Source organism: Anopheles coustani, chromosome 3 (genome assembly GCF_943734705.1).
Source record: "Anopheles coustani chromosome 3, idAnoCousDA_361_x.2, whole genome shotgun sequence".
NCBI lineage: Eukaryota > Metazoa > Arthropoda > Insecta > Diptera > Culicidae > Anopheles > Anopheles coustani.
In genome coordinates this window covers 43,844,222-43,861,441 of record NC_071288.1, presented here as the reverse complement: position 1 = coordinate 43,861,441, position 17,220 = coordinate 43,844,222, and the positions used below count along the sequence as shown (strand labels likewise).

Genomic DNA, 17,220 nt, shown 5'->3' with positions numbered 1-17,220 from the left:
AAACACACAGTTCTACACAAATCTTAAATTTAAAAAAAAACAAGGTAAATTTGTTCGCCAAGAAAGGGGGATTCGAAAACCAGCTGAAACAATTCAAACACAGTTGGAATGGCCAACCAACGATGCACTTGGAAGCGTTGGAACCAGCGTGTCCTAGGAATGAGTCGGTATGAGGAGAGGGGCCGCACACCAGGTACAATCTACTAATGTAAGAATAAGGACATGAGGCGAATACGCAGTATCAGTAGCGCGAAAATCGTTATTTCGTTTTCCTCCACGTGTCCAATCTTTGGCGATTCTTGATTCCTAGTCGACGTTGGATAGCACTTTTCCAACCAAACGAATACGATCGTACATGGAATGAAAACCAATCACTCTTACTCAACAAAAGCGAACCATTGCGCGTCTAGATTCGTTCAACTGTTTTCGTTCTTTACTTGTTGAATAGTAAGAAACTACTTACAAAATCTATGAAAACCAAACACGCTAAACTCGATTAAAACATTAAGATTAACAAGTCATTTAGGTGAAACAAGGCATAATCGCTCGAACGGTGGGCGGTTGCAGTGTAAGTAAGAAACACAACCGATATATAGAGTAAAACCCGAAAGAACCAAGAACTAAAATCGAATCCAGATTTTTTCTTAAACATAGGCTCATAGAAAGGAAGACGAACTAAACCATACAAGAAATGAAACAGAAAATTTATGTACGTACATTAAACAATTTCTTTTGAAAAGAAATAAAAACGCTTTTTGAAATCGATCCCAATGTGCACGTGTTCTCGACTTATCAGTATTGAGTTCGTTTTACTAATGGACAACTTTGAAACCGTACCCGCACGTGTTTAAAACACCTTCTATTTGACTTGTATTTTATTTAGAAAATTAATCTTGGAGTGTAGAAACGTGAAAACTATTTTCCTAATGGCCTTATCACACTGGTCACCAATGGTGGCTTTGCAAAGCCACCGAACTGTCAAAATTTGGTTTTGGCATCCAGTTTGACATACTGGTGCGTCTTGGTAGTGTGATAAGGCAGGCCACCTGGGAGTGGGAGTTTATATAATTCACTTTCGGTTCATGCGGTTTTCGGCAGTTTAAGATTAAAATACCGAAATTTTATAATCTTATTATGCTTATAATTGATTATTAATAAAATTAAAAAACATGAATCACTTTCAAATCAAGCTTAACATGCCAGATACACCAAACTCCACACAATGACAGCTCGGTGATACGGGCAAGCTCATTCACCAACGGACCCCCAGCCACTCCAATGTCATTCGTTTTCGATGGTCGTTTGACAATCCAGTGCTTTTTCCATGCCACCATTGGTGACCAGTGTGATAAGGCCATAACATTTCTCTAGCTCTTCAATCCATTCACTCAGCTGAGCGTTCAATTCATGAATCAACCCACCTCTAGCGCTATGTTCGAATCGAAAAAAGGCATCCGAAGCGAACTGTCACTTGATCATCTGTCATTCGTAGAAAAGGTTGCGAAAACCATCCCTTCGGTTTTGGTAAGACAATAAGAATCGAACAATTGCGTGTGATTGTTATTCAATCTAACGAAATTGATATACATTTATAGAAATACGCATCAACGTCTTAGCAAAAACCATCATCAGAATGATTGGAAACGCCGTCGTACCCCGATTGACCACCGCCGCCGCACAGGCCCTGCAGCGCCGTACCTACTTCTCGGTGTCCAGCAGTCTGCCGCAGGTCCGCGTTTCCCTTGCGGTAAGTTGAGGCCGCTGCTGCCATGGCCCCAGCACATCAGCCGGTCTGGGACGGTGTTAAGCGCAGCTCACTAGTCTACTCGCTCGGTGTCCGTTGTGATCCAAAACCCGGCTGATAATTATCTTCCCAGTTTGCACATTACGTAATCAATCTCTGTGTGTGTCTTATATTGTAGGAAAAAGCCGCCCATGGTTTGGCCATCTTCGGCGGAGTGATTGCCTACCCGATCTGGGTTATTGCTCATGTCCGTGAGTACAAGGGAGGCAACTAAATTGTTGACAATGAAGCCGGTCTAGTGATACGCTAAGTTGGAGGTCCGCAGGAAGCATCCGGAGCGAGTACGGTAGCAGCTAGGAAAATATGAACCATCTTTAGGTTACAAAACTGCTCCCAGTATGAATAAATGGATGATTAATTGCGGCCCATAGCATATGCCAATGATTTATGTTGATATTCTGAACAATCCATTATAGAGGCCAACATGATCTCAAGAGCTTCGTCTAGTGTAATCATTCACAGACGATATGCAGAACGAAAGTAAATACTCGTTACATTTGAAATAGCTTTGGAGCAATTAATTAGTAGTGTAATAATCCATTAGCTGGTTTATATTAGTTACGAATGATCTGAAATTTCGGTTCCGTCTTGCAACAATATTAAGGGTTAACTGGGTTGTTATGACAGCTACACAGCACTTCACAGTGCATTAAGACATACTAGGTCGATTCATAACTTCATTGAGCAACATTATGTAAAACTTTCAACACAGCCTTTTGCAGTATACGAACTCGTAATTAACCCTCCTAATACTTATTGATTCGTTCCGAGAGCGAGAAAATAGCCATTCGTTTTTCAATACATTTTTTTAAATATTTTCGAAAATAAACTCTAGCTTGACAGTACACCTGGGCTTTCTGTCACAACAGTTGCGCTTCCGCGCGTTCAAATTGTTCTGGAGGCGGCAGACTAATTTTGCTAAAGAAAACCCTCCCGTTAAAAGTGTTCTGTGATTGGTTAAATTGGTGTTTTATCGTTTGTCGAAACTGCTTCTATAGCCAGAGAGTAAAAAGTGGATGGGATCATGTAAGTTTCTCTAATTTCGAAACCATCAAAGTTGACGTGCACATTACATTTGTATGTACGCACAAATTCCGCACACACCCGGCCAGGCAGCGTCGTGTTGTTTTTATTTACGTACGTTCGATCAGTTGTGTTTTGTTTATAGACCGACCGCGGTGGCTGCAAATTGATTCGTTTTCTGTTGCTGGCCATCTCGCGTTTCTCAGTACTTAGTCAGCACCGACTCAAGTGGTATCATTTTCATCGTCTCAAGGGTGTCCGCGTACGGGAGGGTAAGTGTAACCCCTTGTAGATATGTTAACGTGTTTCTAAAACTACCCTGCCATATCGAACCTTGCTGGATTCCATGCGTGTTTGGTTTCATCGGTTCAGTGCCCTCGTGTTTTGATTGTTGACAGTATTTCACGCACTCCGGAAGCAGGCAGCATCCTGAATACCGCACGCTGTTGGGAGTTAAATTTACACAGCCGTGCATTTAAATGGTGCCTACTAAGTAAAGTATTTTGAACCCCAAATGACCTTGAGCGTTTCGCCACGAAATCGAATGAAAATATCGTTGTCGGTTGCGGGCCTCTTCTATTCGATGGCCCACAGAGGAAAAAACAAACAAACAAAATCATATGGCGTCCACATCTGTTACCATTCCTTCTAGATTAACCTTGCGGATACTAATCGACCATTCGGTTCTTTGAACCTCCTATGTTTCGAACAATCCTCGACTGGTCTCGAATGCTTTAGTATTCGACTAGTCACTGGCTTCATGCTTCAGCATACCCCAAAAGACGTGGCAGAAGCGGAAGACTTGTTGCCCCTTTTAATGTATTGCGCATAAGCAAAACGTAGCACGTTTGGCGAAGATAAAGTGATGCATTGATACCGTATAAATTTACACACGCTCTGGCCACCTCATCAAACACTGGCTGAATGTGTGAATTAACATTTATTCTTTTTCTTCTCTTTCAACGGGTTATTGAAATTTAGGCTATTTCTTCCGTTGAGCATTGAAATCTGGCCAAATGTTTGATGCTGTAAAATTGTACTTATTACTACTATTTTGGTGGATAACGGTTTGGTTTCAAAACCGTCAAATGTCCAATTTTGTAAGTGATTAAACAAAAAATAATGACAATCTATAGTGTACTCCCATAAACCAAGTATTCTTGCCCTTGCCTTGTGTTTTGGGGGTCATTCATTTCATTATGTATGGGATGTTTATGTATGTCCATCGTCTTTTTCTTAATTCTGAGGTTTTTCAGTTGGTTCAAATGTATGAGAATCGTTAAACTATTGTGTCATCAATGCAAGGATTAAAATGGTTAAAATATTCAAACATCTTCTGTTTGAGGTAGCCGAAAATCTTGATTTGAATATAAATAGAAAACCCGTACATCCTTTCGAATGCAGAGCCATTTTTTCGAAGTTTCATCCCCCATTCCAAACGAGAGTGTTTCGACAATCTTTTTATAAATCAATAAATTGAACAAGTTTGGTAATTTTGAATAGTTACTGAAATTGATTAAATAATGCTTAACAACCGCAAGCAACAGCAAAACACTGATTGTTAATACGCGAGCAGATAGCAACCAGAAAAGCCACACCAGAGTGGCCTTTTAAGGAGAAGTACACCGGCTGCGTTGATGCCGGTAAACAAATTACTTATGCAGAGAATGTGGAACACGTTGTGCGTCCGAAGCAGGTCAGTTAATGCTTCTCGGTTTCATTCATCAAACAGGCGTCCCGCGATCGCGAGCGCATTGAATGGACTGTGGGGGTAGCCGTGGCCGCCAGAAGGCTTCTCGAAAATTGGAAGGGAAGCGCGAGAATTACAACGCATAAAGTTCTCTTTGCGTCGGTTCCATCGTGTTCCTTTTTTGTTTCGTTTTTTAGGATCTTTTTTTCTGTTTTCCTATGCTGCACTTTTTTTTTGATTCCCTGCTCCTCGTTCACGTTGCGATCACATGAATAGAACAAAGAAAACCGAGTGAAACGCAAAAGAACAAAACAGAAAACGAAATATCCAACAGCAACAAAAAAAACCCCTACTCCAGATTCTGCTTTGCCCTGTCCGCGGAATGGAATGCGCTCGCGATCGTGATTCATCGGAATGCGATGTGTGGACCTTGATGAAGGTGGTGTGACCCTTTGCCATGTTTCGCTTTTACCTCAGAAAAATGAAACGAAATAGGATCGGTTACGATTTTTTTGTTTTTTTGAATGAAACGATACACGTGATCGTATTTCAATGTATATTTTTTGTTGGTTACGGAATGATTATAACAAATTCCTCGCTGCAATACATTTTATTGCGTGTTTGCAAACTGCGTTCGGTGTGCGATTTTTGATTACATAAATCAATTATTTCCCACCGGCTCGTTAGAAGTTAATAGATAAGGAAGCTTAAAGGTCCCCAACGGTGCAAACGATGTGGAATTATAATGTGCTCCTTATCAGTTCACTTTCACTTCAGTTCTGATGTCCGGATCAGCGACCCTTTCTAGGGGTTCCCGATCGTGAATTGCTGATGTTGCATAATCGAGCCGATTGAATCAAGAACCGTAATTTTTTATGCAATAACGAGGTACATATATAATTATTATTAGCCGTACGCCGAACGTGAGATACGGTACAACTTAGTTGTACCTTTTGGATGATACATTTTATGTCAAAGATTTGATTATCGCTGACTACAAGCGATGCAAAAAAAACTGACGTAAAGTTAAAATTAAAATCATTTTAGGTTACAAGCGTTTTTTCAACAATCTATCAATCATCAATAATATATTTCAATGTTTTTAAATATATTTTTGGAACAATTCGTATACCTTCTAGGTATTCATCAATATGTTTAACTGAATTAGTACTTACCAAACAAATCGAAAGTTATATTATTTGACAAATGGGTTATTTCATACTTAAATAAATTTGCTGTCAACAAAAGTGTCCTTTTTTATGAGAAACGTTTTCGTCGTTCGTCTTTCATCCTCGATATTTATGAATAGAAATTTGAAAATTTCATCCTCTAAACAACAGTTCTTTAAAGACCTCGTGAAAATTGGACAACAAATTATTGCCAGTTTATTTGTAACCAGTTTTATTGTAACGTTTTCACAAATACCTTTTTAAACACATTTTGATTAATATGTAAGTCGTTTACAAGGTTATGGTTTGCAAGTACAAAACCTTCCAATAAAACTGGGGGAAGATACATCGAACTGAATTGTTGCTTTTCCCTGAAGCTGAACGTGGATGTCGAAGTCTTCTAGTCATCAATACTATGATGCATGGAAACAAGTAATGTATGGTCCTTATTAACAAATTCGTCATCAATAATATGTTTGGTAATCACTTACAAACCAGAAAGCATTAACGAAAGTGAAAAGATTTCGAGCGCCAGTCTTCTTCCCACCGGAGTCACATTGTGCCCCGAACAAAAGAAGCTGGCTTAGTTGGTTATCAAAATGTTACCTCGTGACGCAATGGCCTGAGTCAGTATTGTTCTATCAACAAGGTGGACATGGCCGCCGTATCAAGCAACGGCCGCGCGATGCTTCCATGCTGGCCGTACTGCACCAGGCGTTCGTAGAAGATAAAGAAACGTTGACTTGCGCCGACGAGTCGACGAGGTTCGACGACGACGTGCTGCTGGGGATCGCAGTAGTCAGCATAAAACTCACACACGGATGACAGTATGGAGCGGGGGTGGCAGGGCTTCAACGGGAAGTCGAAAATAGCCACCGTACGCTGGTGTGTTATCATCATCCACGGAGGGTGTCTTCACCACGAAGCGGAAGGCTCCATCCAGCAGCAACGTCCCTGTCTGTGCTCTGTGTCTCTCTCTCTTTTGCACGACTTGCAGGCGCTTTTGCATTCTGCCCATCGCGAGTGCACCGTGCCCTCAAGGCCGTGCGGTGCCGAGAAAGAGACGCGGCATGATGGTACGGCGACGGTGATGAGATCTGCGCAGCTAAAACCAACCCCCGTGTTGTGTGTTGGGACCATCGTCGTCGCCGTCGTCGTCGACGTCATCGTCGTTGTTGTCGCGGTGCGGTCAACCCGCAGCAGCAACCGCCATACATACACACAGGCGCGCGCGAGTGAACCGCGGACCGTATATCCAATCGTTGCCCCGGGGTTGATCGCCGTTTGGCGATCCGATCGAGCCGAACCGCCAGTTCAGTCCGCTTCCACGGAGCCCTTCGAACGGTTCGCGCGCGCACGTTTTGCTGCCTCGAGTAGCGCACACACAGGCACAACGCATCATCAGGCACTAGCCGAGCAAGATAGTCGAGGTTGAGGGCCATTTCTTAACAACAAACATCCGAAAAAGGTTCGTTCGTGTTGTTGCCTGCGAGATACACTCGGAAGCCGGGGCATTGTTTCTGTTACGTTCGATTAAAAATCAAACATTTTATTCCGTTGTTTCACTCTCTCCGCTTGCTGCCTTTTTCCAGGTAGATGGCAAGAAGCATGATCTAGAAGGAATCCGTGTTCAACCTTGGGTGAGAAGAAACGCTGCTGCCGTACCATCGTAAGATCCGCATCGTGCTTGAGGAAGGGCTAGCCCCGGTCGAGAGCGCTGTAAAAACCAAGGAACGAGCCAAACGAGCTCCAGAAGTCGCCGCATATCGTAGCTTGCAGTTGCAAGTGGTGGTTCCCGGTGGTTATTTTAGTTTGCTGTGTGATAAATTTGTTCCTGCTCGCCGAGCGGGAAAGAAAGTTCTCGTTCGATTTCGAACCATCCTCCAGCCGCATACACGCGAGACATGGCCAACGTGAAGTACAGTGTCACCTTCGTCCGGCACGGGGAAAGCGAGTGGAACAAGATGAACCTCTTCTGCGGCTGGCACGACGTGGGCCTCAGCGAGGAAGGTGAGTGGGGATTTAAAAAATCGACAAACGAAAACAAAAACCGAAAAAAAACGGAAATCAACGGTACAAAAACTGCCAATGTTTTCCATGGCGCGTTATATGGTGTGCGTATCGGATCCGGGGAACCGACCCGAGTGCAGCTGCACCGCCGCATGTGCAGTCATCCAACAGGTATTTTCTCATGGCGTTCTCTCCTCCCCCCACCCCTCCCTCTCCCCTCTCCCCACACACCAGCGAGCGATTGCTCGATTAATTACGACGCCGTAGAAAAACTTCCGCTGGGAACAGGCGATTGCATCGGAACCAACGGAAGCGCGTTTTCTTCCACCTTGCACCCGGTCGTTCGATATTGTCGCCTCACGAAGGGGCGCGGGTGGTGGTGGTTCTATATTTAATTGCGAAAAAGCTTCGATTGTAGAATGCAAGAGAAAACCATTCGGTCGATAGGTTGAGATTGATCTCTTTTGAGTTTGACGGTCATTAACAGTGTCGGTCAACGGTCTAGAACGGAAACTCTCAAAACAATGCTTCCGTACTTGTTGCCTAGCACGTTACGAAACCCATTTGACAATGTTTTGTTGGACTTTGTGGTCATCCAGGTAGAGTTTGCATATTTTTTTAACGTGAATCATTGTGAAGAATCATTTTGAATCGACAGTTTTCATTATATAAATGTATTAATTGATTTGTTTGTTTGACTCATTGATTTGTTTAGAGCTTTGTCACAGTTTCACTTCATAAACATTGAATGAAGGGGAAATTTGTATCACAAATGAAAATTTTTAAGCTTTTAAACAATTGCTAAAGATTTTTTTTTCTAATTGAAACAAAATCCCCTATTGGGACTAGGCCTCTCTCCATAAAGAGTTATATTTACCGGTCTACGAAATATTAATGATCGGTGGTCAACCGTTCGTAATACCTGGGGGTGCCAGACTCGAGATTCGAACCCACGCCCTCTGGCAAAATGGCTAAATATAATTTAGCTGCACTGAATTTGTTAATGAAAACGAATTTGATTTCAGTTTTTTTTTCATTAGCGTAAAATTCTTCATATTTTTTGTGACATTCCCGTGGTTGCAAGCCGCGAAACAATAGTTAAATTTAAATTTAAAACTTTTCTTTTCAATAATAATATTAATTCATTCTTCACCGAATGTAATTTTTTGTACCACTAATTTTGAACCTCCTCGGAGCGTTCACGTAGTACACTGAGCATGCTCGTATTCATGTTCGGTGGCATATTTACTGAAGATAAGGAACCGGTTTCACTACACTTTATTTTTGTCACTCGGATTGATTACCATCTGTTTTGGGAGCCTGACGCACCCAACAAAGGAGTTCTTTTTAGACAATCTTCAAACGAATAAAAACTGTGTCCCCATGCTTCCCAAAACCCGACAGATAACGCGAAGGTCGAAAATATAGGGTATACTGTTGAGCTTATCGATCAACGGTCGGCTGATACCCACGTGCACACTCGACTCACATTAAACCTGTTGCGATGGCGGGAAACGGTGTACCGCATGGTTCTGCAAATGTGTATGTGTGTGTGTCTGTCTGGGTCTGACTAATAACTCTTCATTTTTTCTTGTAGGTGAATGGGACGCCCTGGAGGTGTCGGCTGCTGCACTAAAGCGCGAAAACATGCGATACGATATAGCGTTCACGTCCTGCCTGCGACGTGCAAATCAAACGCTAGAGGTCATCCTGAAGGAGCTGAATCTGACCAGCATCCCAGTGCGACAGCTGTGGCGGCTGAACGAACGTCACTACGGTGCACTGACCGGTTTCAACAAGCGTCAGATGGCGGACATCTACGGCGAGGAGCAGGTGCAGGTGTGGCGCCGCAGCTTCAACATTCCACCGCCGGCCATCGAACCGACCAACCCGTACTATCACGCCATCAAGAACAACCCCCGGTTGCGGCACATCAACGAGCAGGACTTTCCGACCACCGAAACGCTCGAGACGACGATGGAGCGCGTCGTGCCGGAGTGGACTGACTCGATCATCCCAGAGGTGCGCGCCGGGAAGCGGGTGCTGGTTGTGGCCCATGGTACTAGCTTGCGTGGGCTCGTCAAGCACATTCAAGGTACGTCCCCTTCGGGTGCCTCAAAGGAGGCGATGCTTGGAAATACGGAATTTTCGGTAGCAAAACGAATGAATGTTCCCGGGGGAAACAATAGTTTGTTTAGTTGGTTTAGTTTTAATGTTACATGGCATAACATAGGTGTAAGTTTGTTATCGACAAAGCAGGTCTACTTTTTACGCAATTTGAATTTTTAAATTTGTTTGGTTTTTTAAATTTTTGAATTGTAGCCAAGGAAACATTCTGCTACCAATCAATGGTTGTAGTAAGACTGCATGTCTTGCAAATGTATTGACTTTTGAGGTGTTTATGGGGACAGTGTTATGTGAGACTTCGAATGATTTATTCAATCTATATGAATTTTAATTTTGAAAACATGGTGATGGTTTAGAATGAAAACTAATTAATCTTTTTCTATCGTTATCTTTCTCTTTCTCTTTCAAAATAACTAAACACTACCGTGCACTGGTATAAAACGATCACGTCACTAACCAACTACATACGTCATGATTTTACACTCTTTACTAACAAAACATAATCACGAAACATGTACGACATACGCCCTCTGTGTGCAATATACTTACCATCTGAAGGTATTTCAGACGCGGACATCATGAAGTTCAACCTACCGAACAGTATTCCGTTCATCATCGATTTCGACGAGTCGATGAAGATGGTCGGCAGCATCCGGTTCCTGGCGAACGACGAGACGGTGCTTAAAGCGATGGAGAAGGTCGCATCGATCGGCGGAAAATAGAAGGGCGCCACCGTGCTTATCACAGTGTTGGCCACAGTCCAAAGCGTACGGTGCATCTCTACCTCAACTTCGAAACCCCACTATCCCTCTACACCACACCCCGTCCCTTCCACCCTTCTTACCTCATCCTGTTTATCGGCCGGTTGCAGGAATAGTTCTACTATATATACATTATATATATTTTTTTGGTTCTCTTCACGAAAGGCTTAACGTGCCGCCATTCAACAACGAAATGTTTTCTTTTATTTGTTTCCTGCCGATTTGTTTCTACGCGCGCCTAAGTGTAGGCTATTTGAGTAGGCTTTGGTTTATTTTGTCCGTCGTAAGTGTAACCCTTAAATGCAGTAACGCCAAATCATCAGCTACGATTGTGTACCTGTACCGAAATGTGGTACGCTTTCATCTAAATTCCCTTTGTCTCCGTGCGAGTTAGTTAGCGTGATAACGAATGAAGTGTGTCTTTCATATATACATTCGTGTACAAGCTCCGTTGTACAGCATTCTCTAATTACTACAGTCGATTGTTGTCGCCCGGTGCATTTAAGGGTTAGCTAGTTTTAAATTATTCGCGTCCGTTAAAGTATAGGGTCCGGCAGGAGATGTTTATTTTTTCTGTTTTAATTTTACTTTTACCAGTAAACTCTACGTTTTAGAGTTTTATTAGCTGTTAAGTGCATGTGTGCCTGTGTGTAAAATCGTAAAATATACAACATTTATGAACAGATAAACAAAAACGCTTCTCGCTTTCGCCCCTTTCGCTTGGTAATTGATGCATCGTTCAGTGGAAGGCTTCATAGCAAACGTTAACCCAATTCCATGTGACGCATTCATCGCACGTGGTTGATGATTTTCGAAAGGCTACGCTTTATTATGTCAATTATTGTATGTACCCACGCCGTTTATTGTCTCCCTATCGGTCGAGTCATGCAGGCCGCTCGCGGTTAGAACGATGTCGAAGACTATCAGCAGTAGAAGTAACGTGCCCTACAACTTCCATGATACTCGGTTTGATTGATACCACCACAAGGGCTATCAGCTGGAAGTACACATGAAAAAATGGCATGTTTACGCTTGTCTTGCGTGTGCGATGCATTGTTGTTTCATGTGAAATATCTATACTTGCCATTAAAATTATACTACATTTAATTTAAATTATAAATTTCCTGCTATACTGCTTATTTTGTATTATTTCGATACCTAGTACAGAATTCCAGCTTCGCGAGCGATTCCGTTAACTTGAAACTTTCAAGCACATCCAATCTGCATCGAAACCGTCTGCTAATGGTCGTATGTTTACATTGTCAAGGTATCAAGTACCTGCTACAACATGTAGTTCCTCATCGTGAAAAATGTGCACATTGTTGTACACCACTTACAGGAGTATAAGAAACATTGCCGAGTCTAGTGCCTTCATGTTTATCTTCCGATTCATCACCAGTAAGCTACTACAAACTTTGATAAGAACAACTGCAAGAAAAAAAACTCGTGAACCGCACATCAATCGATTTCTGATCGTTTTTATTTTCATCGAACTCCACCGTGTAACCTCACGTGCCCCAGAGTGAGTTATAAATATTTATCTTGCTTTTTTCCAATCGTGACGCAGACGAAGGAATTGCTTAACTTCGATGACGGCCTTACGATGGTTGTAAGACGGCTTTACCAGATTTACCTCTGGGTGTTTTGGGGATAGCCACAGGTGGTTGGCTGATTTTGATCAGACTTTATTTCACCACGTGAACGATGATTGGGCTCGTCGATGTCGAACGGGGAAACGGTTACGACAACCACAAACGTGCTGAGTAAGTAAGGCGTAAGTAGGAAACGCTGTCCAGATGGTGCTGTTCGATACCGAATGCTTTGGGAAGGGACAGAATACCGTCCTTCGGTGTGCCAATTCAAATGTATCGTCTCCCCCAGAGTGTACTGGTGTACACAGAAAAGAGTTACACGTCTATGGCAGTATCAGTCCGGTGGATCTTGGATTGACTAAGTTGGTTGTGCTGTTTGCAGCAGGAAGGTGCTATCGACTTGTCGATGCGCTTGTGTGATCGCATCGGGCTCGCCGGGCTGTCCTTGTATGGCCCTTATTTACGTCGCATACAGCTGACTTTTATGAAAATTAAAAGCGAAGGCCAGACGGGTTAGCGATGTAGTGTGAATATTAGTGCATACTTCAGTAGTTCTTTATCGGTGTACAAATATGCTAACAAGCAAATGGTAAAATGGGAAACTTATTATGACGAATAAACTCTTTCATCTAATTTAGCTTTATAGTACTGAGAGAGATAACGTTCATAAAAGTGCGGATTTTCAATGGACAACCTATTTACTGTTAGTAAACATTCTGAAAAACGGTCCAATTATGGGTAACACTTTTTTCGCTCTTTTTTTGGAGCTTTTATAAGAACTTTTTCCAATGACAATTTTCAAACGAAATTTAAAGGATAAATTTAACTCCCTTCAATGGGACGAAGTAACGAAGTAAGTTACTTTAACTTTTCCGCCAATGGACTTGGCGAGAGAGACTTACTCTAAATTTTGAGTAAATTTTAAATCTACATTAACATGTTTTCAGAATATAACAAATTTTTAGAAAAATGCCCTTGCATTTGATTCGTTGAAACCAAGCTTGAACTATTTCTTTCATTTAAGTAAATTTGAAGTGAAATTTTCTCTATTTTCTGAATGAATAAACTATTCTCTTGCATCAGATCTAGAACCGTTTCATGACGGGGGAACCACATTTTTCATACTTAAAATTCATAAAAGATTGGTGTCTCCATCTTCTTCAACTTCCCCAACAGAACAGAAACGTCCGGTAGCGTCGATATTCCCACTCCGCTATCAGTACGGCGGTCCGGTGCGTGCCAGCAATATTAAAGGAATAAACAATTATTTTCGTTATTCAATTAAGATTTCATCTGTCGATAAAGTTCGTTGCCCCGTCCACTGCTGGTGCTGGTGAAGTCCGCTCGGGTTTGCCCCCGGGCTGGGGCAAGAATCATGCTCCCAGACTTCATTCGACCGTTTCCGTGAAGAAAAAAGCAAACAACTTACCAAAATTAAGACGGTCAAGTGCAATAAGCATCGCGAACGTCGTAAATCATAGCGGTTCCGTTTCCCATCAGCTGCGTCGGGCCGTTTGGCATGAGGTGGGAACGTAATATTTGCTAAACTATTCAGCTGTTTATTATTCGGTTAACAACCGAGCAGCGCTGAGCCATAAAAGACACCGAAAAAGAAACTTAGTTTTTCCGATCAAAGAAGATGAGTAGATTTGTAATGGTGACGTACGAAAGATACCATTGTTTTGAAAATCTTTTTAGTTTTTTGTTAGAAGTTTTATTAATTTAAAATCCTCTAAATTTCATGATAGTTTCATCTGCATGTTTTACTCGTTAATTTTTTTTACACTCCTTAAAACAAGTTTTCGTTAATTTAAGTCCACCGATTACGTCACTTGGTACGAACGACTAAAGAAAATACAGTTACTCCGCAACCAGTTCCAGTGCGACGACATTACTTCGCGCAAGTAGCCGTTAACGTCAGCCGCTTACATCACGATGAAGGTGGTGGTGTAATTATGTCGCTTACTTTTAACATGGAATCGGTAAGTGCAGAAAGATAACGCGAAGAAAGGTGGAAGGATGTAATGAAATGGAGAGTAAGAGCTAAGGAGGAGAGAAAGTAGACAACAGATACCCGATGGAAGATGGAAACGAAACGATCACGCAACAAGGTTTTGCTGACCATTTGGTTGATCTGACTTTCGGTTTCGCTCTGTACAAAAATGGGTGAAAGTAGTGTATCTACTAGATTGGTAAAAGTTCAATTAATTCTTGGCATATAATGGCCCCTCAACGGAATTCATTCTTAATCGAATTCTTTTTAATCACGCGTTGACCGACCGGCCATAAAAGAGGCACGACATGTTGTTCAAATAGATTTCTCGGCTTATTGCTGATAATGGATGCATTCCTTGCTTTCATACACCCTCCCACCCTCCCCAGAAAATAAGGTGGGTAGAAATTTCAAGGGCATGGGTTTATTTGTGCGTTTCACCTTGATGCTGCTGCTTACCACGATGTTTTGAGTGTTTGTCACGGTCAACGAACTGCTGACACACGTTGTCCAAACGGCTGTCGGTTACGGAGCCCTTTCATATAACAAGAATTAAGACCACCAAAACAAAGCACGCACTGCTTGTAAAAACATTTTTAAATTACATTTTAAGACAGTGGAAACAGGGCAAAGGAAACAAAAAGTAAGAGCCCAAAGCGAATGCTGGAGCTTTTCGACGTGTGTGTTGGGATTTGTTTATGTTTCGAATCAAACGGTCCGAGGTCACCCCATCCGCCCTCTGGTCACCGTCCTGGAACAATCCCACCTCCACCATAGGGCGAATATCTTATTCCCAGCGGGGCATCAAGCAATCGAAAGAAAGGCACAGCGTATACGAGAGACAAGCCTATTAAAGCCACCCCGAAGCAGATAGCTACGATAAAACTGTGGATGCCAGTAGCGCGCTACGAGACCGAACACCGTTGGACTCGGTGCCGCCTGCAATCAGTGAAAAGGCACGAGGAAAACTCAACTCAAGATTTCGCCTTCGCGAATTTCCCACAGCGTCTCGTCTCGGGCGGGCATGTAAGGGGAGGTCACGAACGATTGCGCATTGCGCACTTCGGGCCGACAGTGCGTCGTGAAATTGGTTACCATTTCGTTTGATTTTGTTATGATGATGATGATGTTCTGATGTTTATTATTATTTTTATTATTTATTATTATTTCTTTAAATATTTCCCATACTGAGCTACTGATATAATAAGCCAAAAAATCATTAACCATGAATAAGCAACCGTTTTGATCTCCAATTTGAAGATGATATTTGGCAAAAAAATTGATCAACTTTTTCAATTCAAAATTAAATTTCTACTTCTATAAAAAGTTTCAGTCAATAATCGAAACCTGGCAAATTTTCGCGCACGAAACGTTTTGAAGCTTATAAAATAAATAATATGTATGTTCTTATGTACAATTGCTTTATGCAGTTCGCTGATCAAAATACTTTGAGTAAAATTATTATTTAAAAAAAACCGTTACAAAACAAACACCAGGCTGCTCCACCGACCACGCGGTCTGCCAAAATATTTACCAATTCCCGCGTTGTTAGGCTCACGGTTCCACGCTTATCACGTACTAAAAAATCAACATGATTCGTGGGACCGCACTGTTTCACGTCGGTCACTGTAGCACGTACGGTTTCGTGCCCGCAAAGCAAGATGAAAAGGCAGCAGATAAGGGAGTGTCGGGGGTGGGGGTTGGATCGCATGCTGGGCATCGAGCGAAGGAACGAGAAAACCGGACCATTCACTGCGAGACGACGGACAGCAAAACAACAGCATCTATCTCGGTGTGACGTTACAAACTCGTTTCTCGCTTCTCGCGGAAGCCAGAAAAGCTACATTCGGTGAGTTTGAAATGCTTGCTTCGGTTCGATTTAAAAATAAGCAGAAACAACCGTGAGACGAAACTATTGCGCAGAAGCACCCTGTGCGCTGGATGTATATGTGTGTGCAGTCGATAGGAATCGATGGACGCAAAAAATAATAACAAACCCCCACTTCGTCTCCCCCCCTAGCCGGAGATAGTTGTGTGGGTCCGTGCCTATCATGCGCACTACTGCTCATCATGCATCTTATCGAACGACGGCGACCGTCGGTCGGTCGGGCGGGCGGTCGGCTCGGTTCGGCTCGCAAGTGTCAAAACGACAGCCAGCCAGTCGAGTGGCCAGATGTCAAAATCTCGAGCTCTGTCGCGAAAGTGTACGCGGGGCCCCTACAGCATCCAGACAGAGCAAGGTGAAAGCGCTGAGGCTATAATTTGAAATTCAAGCCCATCCAGGTGCCACCCACAGAGTGCCTCGATGCGTGTTATCGCCTAAATAGTGATTTTAACAAATAATAATTGCTGCTTTGCAATGCATCGGCACCTGTGACGTATCTGTCTCGGTGCTGCAGCATGCTGTTACAGTGTGCACGTACGTCCTGCGCAGGCCTCCTGCGTTCGGTGTGTTGTTGTTCGTGTCCGTTCGGTGGCGATGGAAGGCTAGGTGACGGTACGCTCGTTGAAGGTTGTCACTAACCAGATCGGTGAAAACCCATCCGGGGAAGTTCCGTGACTGGGAACAACCGTTTGTTCCGTGAACGCGTTTCCGCGGCCCGCTGTGGGAGGTGTGTGAAAATAAATCTGTGCCAAGTCCAAGTTTCCCGGGCTAGCGAGCCGTGCGTTAGGTGGTGCTCTTTGGTCCCAAGTTCTCTCACAACATCGGTTCACAACATCCACAACACCTGCTCTCCACGATCGCGTCGCTTTTCTGTGGACTTTTAAATTTTCATTCACTCTTAAACCAATCCTCCGCAATGCTACCATTTTTCCACCCACACCTTCACCATCGTTGACAGCTCTTCCGGTGTTTGTCCTTTCGGAGTGTTAATGGGCAATGTCGTTTCGCATGGTTTTTTCCTTTCCCCGTTGCTTCCCGTTCGCGAACACACAGGTGTTATGAATGAAAGTGTTTACGCGCATGCTTGGCAAAGTGCCAGGCGGGCTGAAGAATTCAACATTCCACCACCCCATCCATCGAACGTTCGTCTTCCTCTGCGCTATCGG

At 43.0% G+C, this 17,220-nt stretch overlaps 2 protein-coding genes across 5 annotated transcripts; both read left to right on the top strand.

Annotated features, from left to right (window-relative positions):
* The first annotated feature begins 1,476 nt into the window (after positions 1–1,476).
* LOC131258881 (uncharacterized) lies at positions 1,477–2,177 on the top strand. The gene is made up of 3 exons (XM_058260273.1): positions 1,477–1,524; positions 1,596–1,747; positions 1,923–2,177. The coding sequence occupies exons 2-3, from the start codon at positions 1,634–1,636 to the stop codon at positions 2,016–2,018; spliced, it is 210 nt and encodes a 69-aa protein (XP_058116256.1). The 5' UTR covers positions 1,477–1,524; positions 1,596–1,633; the 3' UTR covers positions 2,019–2,177.
* A 525-nt stretch (positions 2,178–2,702) lies between these two features.
* LOC131272399 (phosphoglycerate mutase 2-like) lies at positions 2,703–11,270 on the top strand. Of its 4 annotated transcripts, XM_058274119.1 has the most exons (5): positions 2,703–2,830; positions 2,956–3,099; positions 7,279–7,696; positions 9,294–9,791; positions 10,391–11,270. In XM_058274119.1, exons 3-5 carry the CDS (start codon positions 7,591–7,593, stop codon positions 10,543–10,545), a joined length of 759 nt encoding a protein of 252 aa, XP_058130102.1. In that variant the 5' UTR covers positions 2,703–2,830; positions 2,956–3,099; positions 7,279–7,590; the 3' UTR covers positions 10,546–11,270. The 4 variants fall into 4 exon arrangements, with proteins under 4 accessions (XP_058130102.1, XP_058130101.1, XP_058130104.1 ...); XM_058274118.1 differs by having other exon boundaries at positions 2,828–3,099; XM_058274121.1 differs by having other exon boundaries at positions 2,828–3,099; positions 10,382–11,270.
* The last annotated feature ends 5,950 nt before the right edge of the window (positions 11,271–17,220 follow it).

Bases quoted from the DNA above. Each gene is read 5' to 3' on its own strand.
- LOC131258881 (XM_058260273.1), top strand. From the start codon at position 1,634: ATGATTGGAAACGCCGTCGTACCCCGATTGACCACCGCCGCCGCACAG. The intron at 1,748-1,922 runs GTAAGTTGAGGC...CTTATATTGTAG, and splicing joins AGGTCCGCGTTTCCCTTGCG to GAAAAAGCCGCCCATGGTTT.
- LOC131272399 (XM_058274121.1), top strand. From the start codon at position 7,591: ATGGCCAACGTGAAGTACAGTGTCACCTTCGTCCGGCACGGGGAAAGC. The intron at 7,697-9,293 runs GTGAGTGGGGAT...TTTTTCTTGTAG, and splicing joins CGTGGGCCTCAGCGAGGAAG to GTGAATGGGACGCCCTGGAG. The intron at 9,792-10,381 runs GTACGTCCCCTT...TACCATCTGAAG, and splicing joins GCTCGTCAAGCACATTCAAG to GTATTTCAGACGCGGACATC.